The sequence below is a fragment of the Hylobates moloch genome, unplaced genomic scaffold (assembly GCF_009828535.3).
Source record: "Hylobates moloch isolate HMO894 unplaced genomic scaffold, HMol_V3 SCAFFOLD_8, whole genome shotgun sequence".
In the NCBI taxonomy this organism is placed as follows: domain Eukaryota; kingdom Metazoa; phylum Chordata; class Mammalia; order Primates; family Hylobatidae; genus Hylobates; species Hylobates moloch.
In genome coordinates this window covers 79,518,994-79,542,101 of record NW_026652283.1, presented here as the reverse complement: position 1 = coordinate 79,542,101, position 23,108 = coordinate 79,518,994, and the positions used below count along the sequence as shown (strand labels likewise).

Sequence of the window (23,108 nt, the reverse complement as noted above, 5' to 3'; positions counted from 1 at the left end):
ACACCCTCTCCCCAGCTCAGGGAAGCTACCTTTGGCTATAAACAGGGTCTGTCCTTGTGGTGGCTGGCCCAGGTAGATTCCAGCTCTATGCCTAAATCGAGAGTAAGGCTCCTTGGTCAACAGGAGTCAAAAACAGCAGCCCTTACTTGAGCTCTCAGCCCAGGGAGTATTCCTTGGTCCAAATGCAGCCCAAGACCCACTACTCACATGGATTTCTAGAGTCCAGAGGACCCCCCCACCACCACCACCTTTGAGGAATACACTGTGGTGAGGATGATCTTCACTCTCAGCCCAAGAAATCCACAGGGCACTGTTCACTACTACTCCCAGCCACTACTTGTGAACCTGCTCCCAGCCTCTCCCCTCCCCACTGCCTTCCAGGGGCTCCTCCCCAGTAGGACAGAGGAAGCAAAGGCGAGAGGGTGGCCAGAGGCTTTGCAGGGTGATGTTTATTTGCCAGGTTCAGCAGGCACACAGTTAACCCACCGACCTTCACACACCAGAGCAGACCCACAGGCATGCAGGGAGAAGGACAGGACCACCACGGAGTGCCGAGCAAGGGCGAGGACCAGTGTGGCTGCCTGTCCAGGCTGTGGTAGGGTCTGACAAAGGGCACCTGTCAGGAGCCTCCCTCAGGAAACTGGGGAGTTTAACTCTACTTCCTCATCCCAGAAAAAGCAACTCAATGTGGCTCTGAGGCACCTGGGCCTCTGATAGAAGTGAGCTGTAGAAATAGAGGGAGTTCCTCTTCATTTCGTTGTTGAACTGAGCAGAAAATCTGCCCCTGTAAAGGGCAAACTCCCAAATCAGATTATGGGTTATTGCCATGCAGCAAGCCCCCTAGGGTGGAGAGGACTTGTGGACTGAGATTGTAGGGGGTGGGCATCTAGGAAGAGCAAGGAGATATCAGCCCTCCCTGTCTGGCCCAGGGTAAGGACCCAGTAAGGCTGGGACACTGGGTGCTGGGCCTGTACTCTGCCCTGCCAGGTCTCATTGCCACGTCCTAATTGTTCCTCCTTTCCCTTAGAGGCTCATGAGGCTCAGGGTACAAGGCAGCCCACTGCAGGACTCGGAAGGGCAGGAAATAACACAAATAACAGGGTCTTAGGAGGGACAAAAGTGGAAGCTTCTGCCCTCCTACTCATTCTCTCCACTCCTGAGGACCCCCACAGCTAGTGAGCAGTGTCCCTAGCCATGTGCCCAGTCTGGACTTAAACATACTGCCCTACCTTTCTGCATTCTCTATACCAGCCTGTATCTGCTCCTAGAGCAACCCACACACCACAGGCACACACCTTCATGTGCAGGAGCCTAAGACCACTGACAGGGCCTCGCTGGAGGACCAGCTCTCAGGGCAAGGCCACCCAAGTTTAGGGCCTGGGAGAGTGTGGGACCTGCAGGGCCTGCCTAGGGGAATGGTGAGGCAAGAAGGGAAGGGGAAGGAGAGCAGGAGCCCCCTGAGTATCCCTAGAGCAGCATCCCACAAGGAACAGAAACTGGTGAAGCTAGCAAAAGACAGAAAAGCCACAAAGAATCCATGCAGGGGCTGGGGCCGGCCCTGCCACTGGCCTGCCCACCACTCACACACATACACACAGGAGACGAGACTGCTCTCCCGTGACCCCTAGGTATGCCCCACTGGGATGCGGGGGCATGGGGGAGCGAGGGCATCATGCCAGTGACTCTATGTACAGTGAGAAGCCCCTCATCCACTCTCCCACCCTCCTGCCCATCCCCCGCCCCCCCTCACCAGGCTGCCTACTCAGCTGGCCTCCTCCCTTTGAGACTCCTGGGCATAACCAGCAGCCTCTTCCCCTTTACTAGAGGGTGGAGCCTGGCCTGTGGTGCCCTCTGGGGCTGTGCTGTCCGGCTGGGCCATAGCCGGCTCAGGGGTGGCAGCGGCCTTGGTGGCCAGTGTGGCACTGCTTTGGGTGGTGGGCACAGTGCTCTCTTCTGTGGCTGGTGTGGCTCTCCCATCAGTGGCTGGAGTAGCACTCCTGTCAGTGGCTGGGGTGACACTCCCATCAGTGGCTGGAGTGATGCTTCCATCGGTGGCTGGGGTGACACTGCCATCAGTGGCTGGGGTGGCACTTCCATCTGTGGCTGGGGTGGCACTACGGTCTGCGGGGGCCACATTATCACTCTTTGCAGCACGAGCAGCATCACCCTCAGGGGCTGAGGTAGCTCCACTCGCAGCTGCAGCTGTGGCCCCACCTGCAGCCCCGGGGGTGGCAGTGTCTGTGGCTGAGGCCAACTGGGCTGCAGCCGTGCTGGACTGCTCTGGTGCCCGGAGCCGTTTCATGAGGGTGGTCACTCGGACAGCCTTCTGAAAGGAGCACAGTGGAGAAAGGCTAAGGGTGAGGCTTGCTGGATCCATTGCTTGGCAGTGACCAAACCAAACTCCTTCCATAGTACCCCCGGCCACCTCCATCCACCCCAGGGCCAAGTACTCAGCTGCTCAGCACTCCTACTTAGGGTAATCACAGTGGCTACACCCACACCTGATGGCCTGAGAAAAGCTTGTGTGTGGCTGCAGGGGTGTGATGCAGGCAAGAAACTGAGTGCCAGAAGGAATACTTGGGATAGAGCCAAGAAGGGAGTTATCCAAGCCTTACCTTCCACTTGGCCCTGGCAAAGTTCTTTTCAATCTGGGCACAGACACCATCCTTGATGTTCTTATCAGAAGCAGCATTGCCAGAAATCCTGGAAAGGGTGCAAGTGTGTCTGGATCTGAGAGAATGAGCCTTTGTGGAGACTCTGCCCAGCCCTTCTATGTGGCATCCAGGGACTACCAGGCAGAAGCTCTGGGCTGGCCTGAGCTCTAGGTGCCTGCACCCCTTCTAGGCCTCAAAGATGGGGCTGCTACGTGTGAGGGGGACCCTGGCCTCTCCCACCCTCCCCTGGACCCTGCTCACCACTCATGGGAGATGGCCTCTTCTGCAGTGATCCGCTGGTCTTGCTCCACCTCCATCAGCCTTGTGACCAGGTCTTTGGCTGTGGACAAAACCAAGGAGGGGATAGTCATGGGCACCCCATCTCAATGTCTAGAGGTGATAAATGGGCTGGGGGACAGAAGCAGAATACCACAGAGGAAGCTGAGAGCAGGACACCCTCCCCACTCCCTTGCGTTCTACCAAGTGCTGGGCAGGCACCTCCTCACCTGCCTGTGAAATATCATCCCAATATGGAGAGTCAAACTCATAGTCACCAGCCAGGATCTTGCGGAAGAGATTCTTGTCATGGTTCTCATAATCATCTTCTTCCACCTCCTCATAGAAAGGTGGGTTGCCTGAAAGACTGCATGGGGGAAAGGTCACACAGAAAGGCCACAGACACATGCCCCCACCCCATCTGACTGCAAGCCTGCTTGTCCATCTGTCCACTCACAGGATGTACATGATGACTCCAATGGCCCAGCAGTCCACAGGGCGTCCATACCGCTGCCGGCCTACCACCTCTGGGGCTACAAACACAGTGCCCATCTGCTGGTCAGTATCAGGCCTAGCCAGGTCCAGTACCATCCACACCAGCTTCCTGAGATGAGCACATTTTCCCCGTGCCCAGAGCAGCTCCCTAAAGGCTGCCCCCCATTATCCCCCTGCCCCTGCCCCACCCCCTGCTTGCCCAGATACTCGGGGGTCCCACAGGGCTCCTTGATGAGGCCATTTTCTAGCTTAGCCAGATGGAAGTCACTGATGACAATCTTCGAGTTCTTCAGCCGGTTGTAGTAAACCAGGTTCTCCAGCTGTGGTGTGAGAATAGCATGTGGGTGAGCAGAAGACACCATGAGGACCTTAGAGACTAGACCAAGGCCCTGAGGTGCTGCCCACCCCAGCACCAGCCCAGCTGCCAACTGGCCCTTTGACTCTGGCTCTGGCCTCACCTTGAGATTCCTGTGCACGATCTTGAGTGAGTGCAAATAGGCCACGGCCTCCAGGACCTGCCGTACCACGTTGCTTGTGTCTCGCTCCGAGTAGTAGCCCTGGTCCAGGATCCAGTCAAACACCTCCCTCCCCGTGGCCCTGAGGGACACCAGCCCCTGAGCCTGGCGTGGGCAGAATCAGGGGTAGGGCAGGAGCACTTGGGTGAGCTGCTTGCGCCAGGCAGCTGGCTGAGCAAGGCACAGGGACCTGGGACGCCAAGGGTCCAGAAAGGGGGTTTCCTTAGCTGCAGAGGGTGGGACAGGTGAAAGCCCTGGGTGCTGGGGAATCTTGGGTCCCCAGACCCACACTCACAGCTCCAGGAAGATAAAGTACTCCTTGCGGGTCACAAACACATCCACCAGCTGTAAGATGTTGGGATGCTTCACCCTGGCGACAGGGAGGGGAGCCAGTAGTTACGACTGGATGAACCCCTGGGAGAGGCTGTGGTTGCCACAGTGGCCACAGCAGACTAACTGGCCAGAGGCTGGGACTGCCTGAGGCCACTTGCCCTCTAAGCCCTTCCCTGCTGCCTCCCACCCCGCCCCAATCCCAGGCCTCAAACTCACATCTTGAGGATGCCTATCTCGTTCTTGGCAGCTTTCCGCACCTTGCGGCCGTCCCGCTTCTGGAACTTCTTGCAGGTGTGCAGCTTGCCTGTCGTCTTGTCCTTGGCCCGAAAGATTTCACAGAACTCCTCACTGCAGCCGACAGGCACCCACTCAGGCCTGGCCTTAGCATCAGCTGCACTCCACTCCCACTTCCCTAGCCCCTGCCCACCAGCCCACCCAGCCCTGCCTGACAGGCCCAGCACTCACGTCTTGATGACCTGTCCCAAATCATATCTGTCAGTCACCTCCGATGGCTGGTTATAGTTCTTCTTGTCGCCCAGAGTCACACACCCAAACGGCATCGCCAGGCTCTAACCTGTAGGCACAATGTGGTCTGGCTTAGCTGTACTACTCTCCACTTCCCCACAACATAGGGGCTGCTTTTGGGAGACCCCAACCTGGCTCAGGCCAAGCTAGGGGCAGAGACCATACCAGGAAGGGCTAGAGGATAGGCAGGCTCAGATCCTACCCCTGCTTTTCTGGCTAGACGTCCAGCTACTCAGCTTGGCTGCCTGAACTACAACAGCCTACATATGAAAAAATGTATTAAACTGATATATAAGGGAATAGTTTTGTATTCTATACACTCAAAAAAAAAGACTTATCAAACAGTTTATTTAAATTTCAGCTATTTTACAGATGAAGGGGGCTATAACCACCCACCCACCTGCTAGTCATATCTGAAGGTCTAGAGCTAACAAGTGTTAGTGGATACATGAAGAACGTGAGCACTGCTAGGAGAGGGCAACCTCCCCTTTGTAAAGCAATTTGGTAAAACCACTAAAGTCAAACAAACATACCCTATGAACCAGTAATTGCACTCCTAAATACGTGCCTACAGAAGTGCACACGTTCGTGCATCAGGACAGTCATACAATGCTCATAGTAGCCATATACGTAATCACCAAAAATTGAAAACAGACCAAACACCACCACCAACAGGATGTATTGTGATAGAGTCACACAATGGAATATTACATAGCAATGGAAACAAAGGAGCTACAGCTATACCCAACCACCTGGTGACTCTTACACAGTGTTAAGTGCAAAAAGACACAAAAGAATACATATAGTATGAGTCTATTGATAGGCAGTTCAAACAGGCAGAACAAACCCGTACTGGGGATACAAACACAGCAGTAGAGCTATAAAGAAAAGCTAGGAAATAAGCAGAGTCAGATAATGGTGCCTTCTAAGAGAAAAGGAGGGGTTATGATTGAATCAGGACACATGGGGGGATTCTGGAAGACCTATTTTTCTTTTCTTTCTTTCTTTTTTTAGAGACAAGTCTCACTATGTTGCCCAGGCTGGAGTGCAGTGGCTATTCACGGGCGCAAGCCCACTACTGATCAGCACAGGAGTTTTGACCTGCTTCGTTTCTGACCTTGGTTGCTTCACCCCTCCTTTAGGCAACCTGATGATCTCTAGCTCCCAAGAAGTCACCATACTAATGCCAAACTTAGTGTAGACACCCAACTGGCATAGCGCACAACAGCCCAGAGCTCCTGAACTCAAACAATCCTCCCACCGCAGCTGGGATTACAGGAACCCGCACCACGCCCGGCTGTTCTGTCACCCAGGCTGGAATGCAGTGGCATGATCACAGCTCACTGCAGCCTCAACCTCCTGGGCTCAAGCGATCCTCCCACCTCAGCCTCCTGAGTAGCTAGGACCGGATCATAGGTGCACACCACCACACTGGCTAATTTTTTTGTAGATACAGTATTTCATTATGTTGCCCAGGCTGTCTTGAACTCCTGGGCTCAAGTGATCCTCCCGCCTCAGCTTCCCAAAGTGCTGGAATTTCAGGCGTGAGCCGCCACACCTGGCTTGGGTAAATTTTTTAAAGTTTACATACTGATGTACCCTCACAAACTCTTTTCTGGAAGAATACTGAAGGAAATAAGAGTTCTCTCCTTGGCAAAGAATTGGATGTCAAAAGGGCAGACATATCTTTTGTTTACTAATTTTCTGTGCGAATTTTTACTATTTTACTATAATAACTTCAATGAATTTAGTAAATACTGCACTCAGGCTTAGTGCTTGGGTGATTCCTCAGAGGGATAATCTGGGTGGAGAGGCAAGGTAAAGCTTTGGAGGCAGCATTAGGACTCAATAGGGAAAGATTTGCCAGGAGGTATGCAGGTGTACTGGGCAGGAAGGGCAAAACAAGCCTGATCCTGGTCCCAGCTTTCGGCTCTGCATATGCATTCATGCCCACTGGGGCCCACAGAGGACCTGGGCTGTCAGGTCCAGGTGCAAGGCCCCCAAACAGAGCAGATATAGCTGGCTCAGTGAGCACTAGGCACTCTTTACACCTGGGGCACGGTGTCCCACAGGTCTGCAACCCTGCCAATTACAGCCCAATCCTCATCTGTAGTGCTAGGTGGGCTGACTCCAGTGTCCAAAGGAAAAGGCACTCATAGCCCATGCTCAAAGGTGGGGGTGGGGGGTTAGTGACTAGACCTTCACAGATCTGATGCCAGGGTGTGCCTCCATAATACCCTGTCAGTGTGACACTGGGGCTACAGCAAGCTCTGCACTGAGGCTGCGCTGAAATTGCTCTGCCTCTGCTAACTGTGCATGTTTTCCCTCCATGCCAATTAGCACTTGCTGTGTGCAGGGCCTGAGCTAGGGCCTGGGGATACCTAGATGCTCCCTGACCTGAAGGCACTCACAGTCTCAAGGTAGTGCAGAAGGGAGGAGGCAGAGGAGGCAGCTTGGCAAGATGAACCCTGCCAGCCAAAGTCAAAGACCAGGACCCAAACAAGCCCCATGGCCAACCCTGGCTGCTACTTGCTTCCTCCCAGGCAGAAGCCAGCCACCAGGCTGTGATTCCCAGGAGTCACAGCCCTGGAAATTCTCCCTCAGATTTGCCTTCAGCATTAGGGAACAAATTCTATCATTCCTTCATCTGGGTTGCTTGGGCTCAGGGAATACAAACGCATTTCATCAGCGTTATTCCAGGCAGGGTTTAAGCCGTCTTGTGAGGCACAGCAGAGGCAAAGGAGAGGCTTTGAAGATCTTCACTGACTGCATGTCTGCCACCATGGCCACAACCCTGCGCTCCTCCACTGGGGAGAAGCATGTGGCCAGAGTCCCATCCTCACAGCTGAGAGCAGAGACATAACCAGTTACCATTGCCGGCCACACATTTTCACACCATGACATCTGCGGGAGGGGGCCTGCAACAGTCATCTCAGACTGAGGGCCGTGTACTGGGCAGGAGGGTGGTACCTTAGCCTGCAGTATCCCAAGAAGGCTGGGAGGGACCTGTGCCCCAGCTCTGTTGCTTTGCTTACACCATTCCCTCTGGCAAGAGTGCCCTTCCCCCAAAAGCCTCCCGTCAGATTCCTATTTGTCACGGCAGAGTTATTTATAACATTTAAAAAAATTCAGCAACTACCTAAATGTCCAACAACAGGTGACTCGCCAGCTCAACTGTGTCCACTCAATGGTAGGAAGTGTGGGCACTGGCAAGAGCTCTGCCCACCTTGGCTTTCCTGTGGAGCAGCTGCCACATGAGCGAGGTGCTGAGAGCAGAACTGAATCTCTTCTTTCATTGTGATTTCTGACATCATAAGGTGGTTTGTGCAACACATTGTCCAAAACAATCCTGATGCTCCAAGGCCAGACTCAAAATGGCCCTTTTCTGAGACACCTTCCACAACCTCCATGCCCCACCCCCCACCCCACTCCAACAGCTCCCAGCTCTGCCAGTGTGGCGTGGGTGGGAGGTTTTGTGCATGACTGTCCCTGATCCTGGCCCCAGCTTTCGGCTCTGCATATGCATTCATGCCCACTGGGGTCCAGGGCTGGTCATGGGGGTCTGTCTCATGAAAGGCACAGAAAACTAGGCCTCTACCCTGTAATGTCAGCCTGGAGCCATGTCCTGCAGCCTCAAGGCTGAGATGGGAACAGATCTGTCTCCCCTGCCCCCTACTGTGGCTGCCCAAATTTCAGCCAGTCACTCCTCCTCCTCCTCCTCCTCCTCCTCCTCCTCCTTCTCCTCACCAGTCTAACTATACTGGCTTGGGGCCCCAGACTTGGCCCCAGGGCAAAGAGAGGAGAAAGAGGGGCCTGGCTTTCAATTAGCACCTTGATTCCCTCCGCCCACCCCCACTCCACCATCTGCTATCCACTGTTGCTCCCTGGGAGGCTTCCGGTGTGTGCACCAAGCCCTGGGCACCTGCTTGCAACAAAGGAGACCTGGGAGGAGCAGCCAAGGGACAGCTCTCAGAAAGAGAGGAGGCCAAGTGGAGGGGGTTTGTATTTCTCACCCCCATGGCCCAGACCCAACACCCAACGATGGAGAGCTCTCCTCTCAGCAACACAGGATCTGAGCTCTTCCTCAGGTACATTTAGGCCATGGAAGGGCACGGGAGCTCCACAACAGCTGTTTCCCTGGAGACATGGCTCCATCCACTCTCTGCAGAGGAACTGAACAGTATGCACTACGGGCTGCCCAAAGGGAGCTTGTGGGGAGTGCAGGCCCTGGTGCCGCCATTGCCCTCCAGCTGGCTCTCATGGAGCCTGAGAGCCAAGCACTCCCCAGTTACGGCCTGCTCCCAGGGCCTGACCACTGGGCTCAGGGAATTGAGCCTCCAGCAATCCTGAGGGGTGCTCTGTTGGTGCCCTGGTGATAAATGGTCCCCCAGGGACTCTACTGCATCTTTAGGCAAGTCTGGCCCAGGGAAAGCCCAAACGGGACAAAGGCCAAGAGGTCCAGAGGCCCCACATTGGAGTCCTGTCCCCTCTTCCGCTGAGATCATCCTGGTTCAGGCCCTACCTTTCATAGACATAAACAGAGTTTCCTGCTACCTTGGTTCCCTGCCACGTGGGGCTCCAGAGCTTGCAGTAAATCTAGGGAGGCCAGGAGGGGCCCAAGAGGCCTCCAGCTGCCTCCCAACAACTGTAGGCAACACCTCCTAATTTAGTGGCAGCTGTGAACACCAGCCTGCAGGCACCCCCTCCTCTCTGCTGCTCTACTCTCTCAAGGGCTGGGGCTGGGTTTCCTGCTGCAATGAACATGCTGAAGCCCAAGCCCTGCTTAACTCACAGCTGAGGTGTCACCCACAGAACCAGGGGAGCTGAAGACCTCACTCAAGGTCTGTTAGGAACAAGGGCCAAGCTTCTAGACCACCATCCAGTTGCTTCAGGGGACCGGTCAAGGTGCTGCCCTGACTGAGCCTCAGGCTCCAGCTAAATCATGGTAGAAGTTCCTACAGCTGAATTTTGCCCATCTAATGAGGGAGTATTGTGGGGAGGTCTCTCCAGTCTTGGGGGTGGGCATGCAGTCCAGTGCTACATCCCGACAGTTTAGCTCTCAACATGCAGGCAGAGCCAAAGGCCAGCTGTCTCCTCCCAAGCACTTGGGGTCCAAATCTCTGAACCCCTGAAGGAGAATCCACTGGAGGCTCTGCTTCCCTGTGGGTGGAGGAGGGGAAATGCAGAGGAAGGCACTAGAGTAAAGGGTTGCTATGGTGATGGAAGTTTTAAAACAAGGGGAGGGGGAGGGGAGATGTGTTGGTCAGGTCCCTTCTTCAAGAATTTCCTGAGACTTTAGCCTGGCTCCTTCTTCAAGGTTCTGTGACCCAGGTCCCCATCAAGAAAGGGGAGGTGGGGAGATGGAGAGAATTTAGAAAAAAGAGAATGGGGCAGAGACACAGACAAAGACAGAACCTGTGATGGAAGAGGAGCAAGGAGATGACAAAGTAAAAGGGACACAGGCACAAAGGGCAGGAAAGGGGAGGTGGACAGGAGTTCTGAAGGGGGCGGATGGGTGCCCAGCAGAGCCCTAAGGCCTCCATGGCGGTGTGCTCTAAATCCCTGGGCCAGGAGCTATCCATGGTACCAGGACCTTCGAAACTGCACCCTCCTGTATCCCCCAAACATACACTGAACTTGGCGTAGGAGGCACAGCCAAAAGGAGGCCAGCTCCTTGGAGCATGTTGGTGGGGAAGAGGCCAGCTGCTGCAGCCCCCCAGTCAGGACAGTTCCCAGCCCGTCTCTCTGCCATCACGGCAGCTTAGGTAAAGCTGGTCCAACATGTTGAAGGCAGATGCATAGGGGGATGGAAATGAGGCTCGGATGCCTGGCTGCTTCCCTTTATAGTCCCTCTTCTCAGTTGGCCCAGCTGTACTTAGACCCTCCCAGCCAACCCCTCCCCCATCTGCTATCCTTTCCAGGCTTTGGGTCCCCAGAGCCCCTCTTACAGCTCTGCTTAATCCCCTCTCACCAACCCCCAACAGCAGATTCTGCCATGAGTGCCAGAAACGGCACCACAAGCAACCCAGAAACAGGATAACTGCACAGCCCTTCCCCACCCCATGCCTCAGTTTCCCCAAATGGAAACCATGGAATCTGGCCTTCTCCCAGGGCAGAGGACTGCTTGCCTGCCTGTGAGTGGTGGCCAGGGCATGGGGCTGGAGAGTAGGGCCATCAGAGATATGTGAACAGCCAGCCTAGGAGGGCACCTGAAGGGTCCACACCAAATATTAGAAAAGGGAGACCCTTGCCCCACCCTGGAAACCAACCTGACTCTGAGTGGAGACACCAGTTCCCCAGTTGAGGAAACTGAGGCTCAGAAGTCGCTGGAGCTGCCAGGAATCAACTCTGAGGGTGGGGGAGGGCACCAGGTCTCTGAAGGTAGTTCTGGGGGCTCAAAGCCTGGACTTGGGGGTAAGGGGAGTACAGCACAGGGACTGGACTACTGCAGACTCTGAGCTTTTAGTGTGGGACAGAGGGCCCTGATCCTTAGGAAGGAACCTGGTGGAGCAGGCTCTGCCTGGGAGGTGCGGACAAAAGCAATTTGGCAGAGCTATGCGGGGAGGGGGCTGGGGCTCAAGAGCCCAGGGTCTCTGCCAGACAGTACAAGCTGGGGAAGGCAGAAGCTCACGCTGTCACTATCCCAGCCACCTCCAGCCAGGGGCCCTGCTCCCCACCGTGGTGCCACCCTGACCCCTTTCTCAAGTGCTGCTGGCTCGCCCCCGCTGGCACAGCAACACACATGCGGAAAGCACACGTGTGAGCACCAAGCCCCGCACCTCCCAGCAGGAACATGTGCGCCCCCACCCCCACCGTGCACGTGGGTCCATGCACTGGACCCCCGGCTGGCCCCCAAGTGAAGGCTTGGAAGCTGAATTTTGGCTGGGGGGCTGCTGGTCCCCAGGGGCTTGGAGCTTCCTCCCCCACCCCGCGGCAGCCCCGCCCAGCCCCCTCCGGGTTGTCGCCCATAAAGAACTCTCCGTTGTCATGGAAATTAGTGACTGCTAAGCGGGAGGGAAGGGGCCCGGGGACAGTTGGGAGGGGCTGGAGGCGGCTCTGGGAACGGGGAGGGACGGCTCAGCTCTCGGCCCCTATCCTCACGGGGGACCACGAATCTTCGAGGGTTAATCTTTTCATAATTCCGAGCCGCAGAAGCTTCCCCCCAGAACCCCCAAGCCGTCCGAGGTAGTGGGGAACTTTAGCCCGACCCCGCACTCCGTCCCCCAAATCTGCAAAGCCCGCGCGCTCTGACCCCGCCAGGACCTCGAGCCCTCGCTGCGCCCCCGCACACTCTGCATCCCGAACCTCGAGCCAGGGAAACAATCCCCCAAGGCCCCACAACCTGCGTTCGGGAAGCGCCCCCAGCCCGGCCCGCCCCGCACCTGCAGCGCCGGTTGGTCACAGGGAGGAAGTGATCGCGGGCTCAGCGGGGCGCCGAGGGCTCCGGGGACGGCGGGCAGAATCCGCTCCGAGCACGCGGGGCAGACGCGGCGCCAGATGCAGCCGCTTCGGCTAGCGAACCTCCAGCATCGCCAGCCGCTTGCCGGCACCGGATTCGCACCCCGGGCCGGGGGCGGGCTGGGGGCGGGGCCTCCCAACCGGCCCCGCCCCGACCCTGGCGGAGCCTTAAGGGCAGAATCCCACTGGAGAGCAGGCGCGCGCGGGATGGCAGCGGTGCTGGTGAGCACTGCCCTGCTTAGCCCTGGCCAAGGTTCTCATCGGCTCCCTTAGGCCCTCAGCCTGGGGCCGGAGGAGGCCTCCTATGCCCAATGTAAGGGGTGGGGAGTGGAAAGTTGGGGGTAAGCCTGAGTCGTGGAGCTGCATAGGATCGCTTGCCAGTCATTAGTCTCTAGGGAACTGGGGCTTTGGCCAGCTCCCCGAACCCGACCCAAAGGCAGGACCAACTTAGAAAAACCAGATGGGCAGTCGGGCTAGGGCAGGCTCCCCTACAGACTGGCATCCCCTAGTTAGGAGCAGTAAACACACAGAGGTGTGTGTTTGCAGGTAGTCAGTGTGAAAACAGTGAGGGCCCTAGACTCTGGTAGCAAAGTCTCCTATCCCTCCCCATCCCCAACTCCTGCAAGGCCAGAGTCTTTCCCAACCATAAGTCCCAGCAAGGGTGGCAGGCACAGTCAGCCCGCTCCTGTGTGGCACCAAACTTCCCAAACTATAAAAGTCACCTGTGACATGGTGTGGCCTCTGCTTTCTTTTCAGTCTAATAACTCTCAAACACTTCATGAGTTGCATCATTCTAGTGGCCTGGCCTGGGATATGGGGACACAGGAGAACTGTGGCACCAAGGTATCCCACCTGGCCTGGGTGCTAATCAGAGGGAGGAGGCTCAGAACCACCAGGAGGAAGCTTTGAAGGAAGTCCTCGGCCATTTCTCTGTCCCTTCTCAGTGAGGCTCACCCACCCAAAGCCTGACCCACACCCCTCACAAGACCTGAGGACCATCCTAAGGCCAGTATCCAAAAGCCAGACTCAGGCCTCTCAGTGTCTGGAGCTGGGCTTTATCCCACCTCACTCCTCCCAGTGAGCCTCCTGACCCTGCTGTGGGAGAGGGAGTTGGGGTCATCCCCAAACCCTCAGCCATATTGAGACTCCCCTGCATGGCCACCCATGGCTGATGACAGGAGGGACTGTCCAAGTCCAGAAGCTGGGGCTGGGGCTCAGACTGGAAGGCTAGTTTAGGAAATGACCGCCTCAAACAAGGTTCCTCAAAATTTTCCTCCAGAGGGGGTACTGAGCCCTTCACATTCCTCCCTGGCTTGGGGTTACCTCCACTAGGCCAGGCTGGTACCACTTCTGGGGTCCCTGGGCTCTGAGTGGTCTCGGGTTATGGGACCCACCCCACCACTGGGTAGGAATCTCCTGGCAGGCTGGGTATCTGCAAGGCAGAACCCGTTTCTCATCTCAGTATGCTCGGCTGATGTCTGCAGAATGAATGAATGGCCTGGCACTGAGTCCTTCCTGCCATCTGCCCACTATTCTTGAAACAATGGGTCTCTGAGTTTTATGGTGTAGCCAAGCTGTGGCTTGCTGACCCCACACATCCCACACACACGTTTTCTGTCTTTCCTGAGGGTCATGGCTATCCAGGCATGGGGGTCAAGGAGAAGCTGGAATGGGGATTTTTAGGCAGGGGAAGGGGTGGCTCCTTAGCGCCCTGCCTGCTGCTGGCACTACTCCACCTCTTCTTGGTCCTAAGCACGCTCTGTGCATGTGGGTGAGAGCACGTGGCAGGGTGTGTGTGCACACGTGTACGTGTGTGTATGTTCTCTTTTGCCGAGGGAGATGCAACAGCACAGTGTATGCAATGGTGCCCAGGGGCACGTGTGTCTGCATTCTTTGTGCACCCAGGCATGCTTGCTGGCACGTGTGTGTGGACGCTGTAGCTGGTCCCTGGAGTTATCAGTCCCCTTCCTGCCTGACACAAGTCTCAGGATTGTGGAGGCTGAATCAGGCTTTGAGAGCCAGACATGGGAAGGGGGCTGGACTATGTCCAGGGGTGGGCAGGGTCTGTGCTGACCCTACACCATTGGCTGTTTTCAGGCTCCCCACCAGAGCAGCCCCTTGATCTCTGGTGTACGTGAAGATAGACAAGTCTTTGCCGTTTGTGGAGGGCAATCTGAAGACAAGAATCCAGGGCTAGGATTGAGCCATGGCTTATCCCTCAGCCCCTAGACAGGAAGGCACAGGCAGGGTAGGACTGGCTTCAATGTTTTGGCTTCAACCTCCAGCTGCCTTTCAAGCAGGAGATAGTAACATCAGCTGAATGCCATCCTCTTAGCTCTTCCAGGGCAGGGACTGGACCAATGCTGAGCTTTGTTCTTACTTCCACTATTCAAAGCCAGATGGGGTCAGGGGACACGATTTCTCACCACTCCACTGGCCAGAGGGATGGCAGGAGGCCCTTTAGCACAGACCAGACTTTGGAACAAGAGCAGAGGCGATCGAGATTGGCATTGCCTAGTAGCCTTTATGAGGACCCTCCTAAGGAGGCCTGTATCCTGAAGACAGGGGCTGCCAGGTTGGGAGGCTGAGGAGGAGAAGAGGGCCCAAGTTCATAGTTCTGGCTCCCACCAAAGCTAGAAAGTCAGAGGGGCAGAATAAGGTGCGAGCCTTAGTATCCACAGAGCTTCATCCCCCAGCTCAGGTTGGGCCTCCTACCCAGGATCCAGGACTTATATGCGCCCCCAACTCCCTGCCCTAGGGTGCCAAAGGCCGGCACTCTTATGCCCTTAGATGCTGGCTGGCTGATAGAAGCCCCTGCTAACCCAGCATAGAGCTCCAGCAAAGGTTCGGACTCTAGGAGGTACCTAGATTACCAGTGCAGCTCCCCAAGAAGCCCGAACTCTGACAGAACCCTCCCACCCCAGGCCCCCAGCCATCTTTGAAACTGCCTGACTGTTGTGCATGTTGCTTGGCTTCAGCCCCCAGAAGAGGGCCCACAATGGGGAAGGGCAAGCAGTCTTTTCCTCTGGAGCCAGGGGAGGGGGCTGCCCCCCGCCCCCCACCTTGTGACTCATTCCAGGCTGTGTGGGTTATTACATTATGTTTGAAATTGCCATGGCAACAAGCTGGCAATCAAGGGTAATTGCACTTGTCGTCAGGGCAACGGGGCAAAACCCACAGCAGCCACTCTCTGTGGTTGCCCTTGGGGTGCAGTAAAGGTCAGGCCAGATCAGAGCCAATGCCAGTCAAGGGGCACCGGGGCTGTCTACAAAGGGTAGGTTGCCAGGGCCCATGGAGTTCCAGAGTGCAGAGGCAGGGCATGCCTTGGGAGAGCCAGGGACCCCATCCATGACCCCATGCCTGGACTCCTGCTTTTCCCACACTACCCTGTGGCTGAAACATGCCACAGTGCTTAAAGAAAGCAGAACCAGAACTTCTATGTGCTCACAGCTGGTACTTATAGATAGCCCATGGGCCCTCTTCCTCATACTCCCAGCGGCTGAGCCACAGGCTCCGGAAAGAACTCCGGGATGCCATGATGGGGCCCCCAAGCCAGGCAGCAACTGCACGGTGGGGAGACCCCAGCACAGCGGCACCAGGGCCCAGCTCCTCTCTCAGGCGTTCGGGGAAGCCACTCACGGGGGGGCCGCCACCGTCCAGTACCACATTGGCCAGTAGCTGCTCCTGCTGCTTGGCCTCCAACTGGCTGATGCTTAGGAGGGCCAGCTGTGGAAGGCCCGGCTGGTTGAGACCTATCAGATTGGGTTGGAAGAGGGCCTCGGGGCAGCAGAAGGGCTCAGGCCCCAGCGTGATAACCTGCTTGTCTGGAAGCACAAAGTCCACCTGGGCCTGCGCCTGGGTTTGGGCCATCTCAGCTGCCACATCCATGGCCACGCAGCAGCAGGCCTCTTTCATCTGGTTGATCAGTCCTGCCTGGGGCAGTGAGTGGCCACTTCTCTGCAGCAGCTGGGCCAAGTAGTCAGTAAGGTCAGCACCAGCCACATCCAGCCAGTAGGTATCAAGTGGGGCCAGATCCCCAGTGAGGATGGGTGCCACCTAGGAAGTGCCATGGCCACTGCCCAGCACCAGCCCAGTGGTACGTGCATAAGCATAGAGTGCCAGCAGGGCCTGATGCACTGTCTGCATGGCTGGGACATGGAAATGCTCAAAGAGTATTTCAGCCACCTTTTCTCGGTTGGTGCGTGGTAAGATGGGCGAGTCGGCTACGGGCACAGCCAACTTCTCGGGCTGCACACCCAGCCTGCAATAGAACAGGTGCTGCCATAGCACCTCTAGTGCATCCCAGTCATAGACCACACCTCGGTTCAGCACTGAATAGGATCCCTCTTGGTTTTCAGGCACTGCATACCGTGGCTGGCCCTGGGCTGGGTGCTGCAGCAGCTGAACTCGTGAGGGTATGACACTGAGGACATGGTCCTCTCCAGCCCAGTCCACATTTGGTGAATCCTGTGCCTGTATCAATCACCACGGCCGCCATGTCCTGGAAGGGTCCCAGTGAGTGGCAGCAGAGCACTGGCGACCGAACTGGCAGAGCATCCATGGTGGACACCAGTTCATAGCAGGCCCTGCGGGGCAGTCCAAGGTGTGCAACCACTGATAAGCATGTAAGATCCTCAGCTGTCAGCTTCAATGGGGCACTCTGGGGCTCAGTGGCCACCATGGCCATGGGCAAGACCTTGCGTCCAGTGCCAGGTGTGGTAAATGTGATCAAGGGAAGCTGCTCCTCCTGGGTCCTAGGGGAGTTTCCAGGTTGCTGCTGATGCATGATGGAGTGCTGAGTATTACTGATGCCAACCTTGTCTCTACTCATATAGATACAGGTCTCCTCAGGGGTCAGGGGCACCTGAAATATCCCTACATGAGTAGGCAGGCCTAAGGGCTCATCTTCCTGGGTGGAGACCTGGCCAGGTTCTCCAGGGTTGGGGGACCATCTTGAAAGTGGGCTCTTTGGTGATGGGGGGTTCTTTAGATAAAGAGGGATTCCTAGCAAGGGGTGTCTGCCCAGTGAGAGGGGGTTGATCAGTAAGGGGGTGCTCAGGTAGGGGCGGCTGTCCAGCAAGGAGGATCTGCCCAGTGAGGAGAGCCTGTCCAGCATCTCTGGCCTGAGAGTTATCAGGGTGAGCAGGAATGTCCTCTTCGTGGCTGCCTATGTCTTCCTGGAGGAGGGATCTGGGCGTTTCCTGGGTATTGGCCGGTACAGCAGGCGCTGATTTCATCCACTGCAGTTTCTTGGGCTGGACTATGGAGGCATCTGGCATCCTAGAGGGTGCCATGGAAGGGTCTAGCATCCAGATGGTATGACTAGGTTCATTTTTTTCACCATCAGCCTTGGACCAGCTGTATTAGGGACATGGGTCAGTATCCTCTCATCAAATTGGAGGGGCATCCCCAGTGGAACAGGCCCAGTGAGCATCCCAACCCTGATGGGTGTCTCAGTACCAGGGGAGTCCCATGACTCCAGATTGAGCCTGGCCTCCTTGGGATTCAGGGCTACCTCTCGGTAGCTGCCAGATGAGAGGCTGCAGGGCACTGGGCTGGACAGCATGGGTGTGATAGACCAAAAGCTGGAGTGATTGCTGTCAGGAGACAGGATGGGTTTGGCCAACAGCTGGGTGGACAGCATATTTTCAGGGACATAGATGGATGGGTGGCTGGGCATGAGGCCCACAAGCACTGCCCATGAGCCCACAGGGTCATGGCACAGCAGCCCCATCCTGGTGCTGCCTGTGGCCATATCAAACACCAGCACACGGTCTTCCACAGCTTCCCGAAGCTGGCAGGTTGGGGCACTGGAGAGGGGGATCTGCATGGCTTCCTTGGGAGACTCGAATGGGGACTGCTTGTGGCAGGTTACTTGGTAGGCAGACAGTGGCACATTAGAGCTGCTATTGTCACAGACATTGGGGAGCTGCTTTTGTGGCTGAGAGCTACAGATCTCCTGGCTACTCCTCTGGGACTTGGAGATAACTGGGGGCTCTGGGCTGCTTGGCCTGGAGGTAGAGACTGGAAGTTTCTTCACAGGGTTCTCAGCCTCCTCAGTTGGCACCTTCCTTCTGGTAACCTCGTCCTCCTGGGCATGGTCTGGGCGCTCTTCTAGAGTAGGCATTGGGATGGGAGGCTCCTCTTTAGAGTGGAGATTCACTTTGTCCTGGCAAGATGTGACTATTTTGGAAGACTCCAAGACAGTTGACCACTGATTGCCACACTTCCTGAGAAGGAGGTCTTGAGATGGGCCCTTGGTGACTGCAGTGGTGTCAGTCGGGTGATCAATGGTATGGGTGTCAGTTTCAACTGCAGTGGGGGTTGGGGTAACATCCAGAGCTGGAGTCGTAGCCCAAGCTGGAATTGGAGGAGTCAGTGACAGAAAAGAAGGTGTAAGGCTGGGCACGGTGGCTCACGCCTATAATCCCAACACTTCGGGAGGCCAAGGCAAGTGGATCACCTGAAGTTGGGAATTCGAGACCAGCCTGACCAACGTGGAGAAACCCAGTCTCTACTAAAAATACAAAAAGTAGTTGGGTGTGATAGCGGGCACCTGTAATCCCAGCTACTTGGGAGGCTGAGGCAGGAGAATCGCTTGAACCCGGGAGGCGGAGGTTGCAGTGAGCTGAGATCACGCCATTGTACTCCAACCTGGGCAACAAGAGCAAAACTCCATCTCAAAAAAAAAAAAAAAAAGAAAGAAAGAAAGAAAAAAATTTAAAAAAGAATGTGTAACTAGGGCAGCAGCCTGAGCTGGACACTTACCCTGGTCTGATCTTGGGCTAGATCCTGAGCTGGAGCCAGAAGAGCACCTTGGGCTTCGGGAGCACCGTTCTCTCCTGAGAGGAGGAAGGGTAGCCACCGACTCTTCCTGCTGCCCAAGGAGGCTATCTGGTTGGAGCTGCAGGGGCCTTTGCGCCAGCCTACCAGGACCTTAGCTGGAGGCTTGCCTTCCCCCAAATTCTGCACCTGAAGCCAAAGGCGGCAGGGTCCACGCTGGGCTATGTCACTGGTGCTGTCACTGTGTGTGCACTCTGGTAAGGTCAGGGTCACATCCTCCATGATGAGATGTTGTTGGGCTCCCACAATGGGGCTTGAAGATATGCTAGTGGAGGAGAGTCTCGGGGCATCCTGGGAGGCCTGCTCACAGCAGCACTGGGAGCTAACCCAAGCAGGATCCTGGAGTAGCTGGTAAATGGGCCCAGGGTTGCGGGCCTGGGAGGCTGGGCCACAGGCGCCATCAGTGATGGTCTTGGTAGACAATGACAACCCCTGCTTGAAGTATAGGGATTCTGAGCTTATCCATGGTCCCTGAGACCCTCTGAGGCCACTCCCCAGCGGCTGGCTGCTGGCTGAGGGGTGGTCCTGGGGACCCGATGGATCAGGGCCCCCCACCTTCTCGGTGGCTTCCATAGTCCTCCTGCTCCATGCCCTCGGTGCCCTGCCCCCACTCCATTGCCATGGTGACCTTACACATCACAGCCCCCTGGGGATTGACTTGAAGATTCTGAGCAGAGGATCCACCCCTACCTCTGCTGTACCCATCCCTAACCCTGCAGGATACTGGTCCTGGGCTTCAGGGACATGTGGCTCTGGGGAGGGGGTGACATCACAGTGACCTGGGGAGTGATGGAGTGTAGGAAACCAGGGGCCCCATGCTCCTGAAGAATGGAGGCTTGCCCAGGGAACTTTAGGAGGCAGGGGGCCAGGGGACACCAGTGAAGTCAGCCAGCGCCAGGCCAGCCTCCCCTATCCTTCCCAGACAGGGGCACATTCTGCCCAGGCTGGTCCCACAGTGAGGGCCAGGAACTGTCAGGATAAGGCCAGAGGAAAAAGGTAGGCAGGGGAGACTCTGAGGAAGCCCCTGGCATAGGACCTTTGGATGGGGGGCAAAGTCCCTTCACCCTCAGCCCTGGGAGGCAGAAGTGGGTGAGGGACCCACGCTCAGTCCCAAGCTCTCCTCCCTATGTTCCCCGGCTCCCGCTCCAGGGACAGCAGCTCCTTGGCAGTCTCTGCTGCTCCAGATGGTTCTCCTCTGCCTGCGCCTCATGGAGCCCCCTCCCCAGAGCCACATGTCCCTGAAGCCCAGGACCAGTATCCTGCAGGGGTAGGGATGGGGGTGGCGGGGGTGGGGGTGGGGCCTCTGCTCAGAATCCTCAAGTCAGAATGTTCTAGCTCTTGTCACATTGTGTCAGCTTCATCTTGGCCATAATGGGGGCAGAGCTCTGGGCACAGGGCTGGCCCACAGCAGCCACAGGGCTAGCCAAGTGGCAATTACAGGATGGTAAGACCACAGTGGTCCCAGGGCTAGCCCCACAGTGGGGACATAGTGGGTGGAGGACTGAGTACACAGCGGGCGCAGAGCTGCATATACAGCAAGGGCAAGTCAGACAACGAATTGGATGGGGGGATGCATAGGAAATATAAACTACCAGACCAGGTGGGCAATTCCATCCTCCATTTCTTAAACAGAGAAAAAAAGGGGGGCAGGGAGGAATGGAACCTGCCTGGAGCAGCAGCCTAGGCCCAGAGCTGCCCTATAGCCACAAGGACAGGCCTAGGCAACAGTTTGGAGAGCTGCACGTTGCCACGGGCCCAGGTCTGGAGGTTCTAACCTGTGGTAGGGTCAGGCCCTCCTCCTTCCCACCAGATCTGAGCTCTGGGCCTCCTCCCTCTGTCTGGCAGGGCTGTGTTCTTTCAGGCCTCAGTCTTTCCACCCAGGAAACAGGTTTGTAGACAATATAACTGTAGGTTTGTTCTCTGAAACTGTTTTCACAGAGATTAAAAATAGTGTTTACAGTTGGCTGTGGGGTGTGAGGCTCTGTGACCAGGGACAAAAGTTAACACAAAGGTGCTGCATCTGCAGCTTGCTAACTTGGCACTGGGCACAGCCAGGCTCTGCCACATCTCAGGCCCCCTGGGCTCCCACCCCCCTTCCCTTGATGCTGCCTTTGGTTAAGAATAGGGACAGGGCCAAGTGTGGTGGCTCACGTCTGCAATCCCAATACTTTTGGAGGCCAAGACAGGAGGATTGCTTGAGCCCAGGAGTTTGAGACCAGCCTGGGCAACAAAGTGAGACCCCGTCTCTATAAAAATCTTTTTTTTTTTGAGACGGAGTCTCCCTCCGTTGCCCAGGCTAGAGTGTAATGGCACGATCTCAGCTCACTGCAACCTCTGCCTCCCAGGTTCAAGCAATTCTCCTGTCCCAGCCTCCCAAGTGGCTGGGATTACAGGCACCCACCACCACGCCAGGCTAATTTTTGTATTTTTAGTAGAGATGGTTTTCACCATGTTGGCCAGGCTGGTCTTGAACTCCTGACCTCAGGTGATCCACCTGCCTCGGCATCCCAAAGTGCTAGGATTAAAAATGATTTTTTTAAAAAAGTTAAAAAAGAGTGGAAACCGATAGCTCTGGACACGAAGGGGGAGCTGCTCATCCTCTCATGCAGCCCAAGGGTCTGCCTGTGCATATATGTGCCTACATTCATGTACACACATACTTGCTGGCCACTATTAATGTCATTAATGGCTTAAGCAAGCTAATTTTCTGTTTACAATAGAGATGCTAGTAACAGCCTCTAGTGCCTGTGCAGCATTTGAGCTGGACTGTGCCTGGGAGGGTTGGAGAGGCATGGAGAGAGGTCCTGAGAGCCCCTGGCCTGTCTCACCTCTGAGCCATCCTCCACCTCCTGCAGAGGTGGGGCATAACCCTCCTTTCCAGAACTATGCTCCTTTGTAAACAACTGGCCTGAGGTCTCCTGGGGGAAGGGAGCAGAACTGGCTGAAGCATCTAGCCCATGAAAGAAGGCCCAAAGGAAGCAGCCAGGATAGAGAAGGCCCTTTTTTTTATTTTTTTATTTTTTATTTATTTATTTTATTTATTTATTTTTTTTTTTTGAGACGGAGTCTCGCTCTGTCGCCCAGGCTGGAGTGCAGTGGTGCAATCTCGGCTCACTGCAAGCTCCGCCTCCCGGGTTCCCGCCATTCTCCCGCCTCAGCCTCTCCGAGTAGCTGGGACTACAGGCGCCCGCCACCACGCCTGGCTAATTTTTTTGCATTTTTAGTAGAGACGGGGTTTCACTGTGGTCTCGATCTCCTGACCTCGTGATCCGCCCGCCTTGGCCTCCCAAAGTGCTGGGATTACAAGCGTGAGCCACCGCGCCCAGCTGAAGGCCCTTATTTTTATTTTCATTTTTAGAAGCAAGGTCTCACTCTGTCGCCCAGGCTGGAGTGCAGTGGCATTATCATTGCTCACTGCAGCCTTGAACTCCTGGGCTCAAGCAATCCTCACGACTCAGCCTTCTGAGTAGCTGGGATAGTGTGAGCCACCACACTTGGCTAATTTTTTTTTTTTTGATAGAGATGGGTTCTCACTTTGTTGCCTAAGCTGGTCTCAAACTCCTGGCTTCCTCCCACCTTGGCCTCCCAAAGTGCTGGGATTACAAGCATGGGCCACCATGTCTGGCTGCAAAGGTCCTTATAGCAAACACCCCTTATAGTAATAATAACAATTGCTGATATTGATGGAGTCCTTCCTCTGTGCCAGCACAATGTGGAGCACTCATAACCCAGACTCACAGCAATTCAATGAGCTGGGCACTGTCATACCTCATTTTACAGATAAGGAAATCAAGGAAAGGAAAGAAAGAGAGGTCTGTCTCAGTTAGTGTGTAGTGGAGCCAGAATCTGAAGCCAGGCCACCAGGCTCTGGATTCATACTTCAGGATCCTGTGTTGCCACCACTGGGTGCCATGCTTAGGGCCAGGCAGTCACAGACCCTGCTAGAGGGGAGCTAAAACGACTCCATTGTGGGTGCTGCAGCAGCAAGCCCTACAGCCAAGCTGGGTCC

General features: G+C 55.9%; 1 protein-coding gene and 1 long non-coding RNA gene across 7 annotated transcripts in view; one reads left to right on the top strand and one right to left on the bottom strand.

Annotated features, from left to right (window-relative positions):
- Positions 1-429: 429 nt before the first annotated feature.
- On the bottom strand, positions 430-19,682 carry CAMKV (CaM kinase like vesicle associated). Of its 4 annotated transcripts, none has more exons than XM_058442255.1 (12): positions 19,229-19,682; positions 15,896-18,616; positions 4,739-4,847; positions 4,490-4,621; positions 4,236-4,310; positions 3,884-4,022; positions 3,625-3,745; positions 3,388-3,463; positions 3,161-3,297; positions 2,916-2,994; positions 2,616-2,703; positions 430-2,326 (listed from the first exon to the last, which is right to left on the bottom strand). In XM_058442255.1, the coding sequence occupies exons 3-12, from the start codon at positions 4,831-4,833 to the stop codon at positions 1,763-1,765; spliced, it is 1,506 nt and encodes a 501-aa protein (XP_058298238.1). In that variant the 5' UTR covers positions 4,834-4,847; positions 15,896-18,616; positions 19,229-19,682; the 3' UTR covers positions 430-1,762. The 4 variants fall into 4 exon arrangements, with proteins under 4 accessions (XP_058298238.1, XP_058298237.1, XP_032017431.1 ...); XM_058442254.1 differs by lacking the exon at positions 19,229-19,682 and adding an exon at positions 19,025-19,150; XM_032161540.2 differs by lacking the exons at positions 15,896-18,616; positions 19,229-19,682 and adding an exon at positions 12,181-12,363 and having other exon boundaries at positions 430-2,121; positions 2,215-2,326.
- Positions 15,469-23,108, top strand: part of LOC131383999 (uncharacterized) — a 16,571-nt gene continuing 8,931 nt past the window's right edge. Inside the window, exons 1-2 of one of the 3 annotated variants that reach the window (XR_009214442.1) lie at positions 15,469-15,530; positions 16,615-16,859. This is a non-coding gene — a long non-coding RNA (uncharacterized LOC131383999). Of the gene's footprint in view, positions 15,531-16,614; positions 16,860-19,837; positions 20,096-20,468; positions 20,544-23,108 lie in introns of those variants that run through there. The other 2 variants (XR_009214444.1, XR_009214443.1) reach the window with 2 other exon arrangements.

Bases quoted from the DNA above. Each gene is read 5' to 3' on its own strand.
- CAMKV (XM_058442255.1), bottom strand. From the start codon at position 4,833: ATGCCGTTTGGGTGTGTGACTCTGGGCGACAAGAAGAACTATAACCAG. The intron at 4,311-4,489 runs GTGAGTTTGAGG...CCCTGTCGCCAG, and splicing joins GAGATAGGCATCCTCAAGAT to GGTGAAGCATCCCAACATCT. The intron at 3,746-3,883 runs GTGAGGCCAGAG...CTCACACCACAG, and splicing joins TCGTGCACAGGAATCTCAAG to CTGGAGAACCTGGTTTACTA.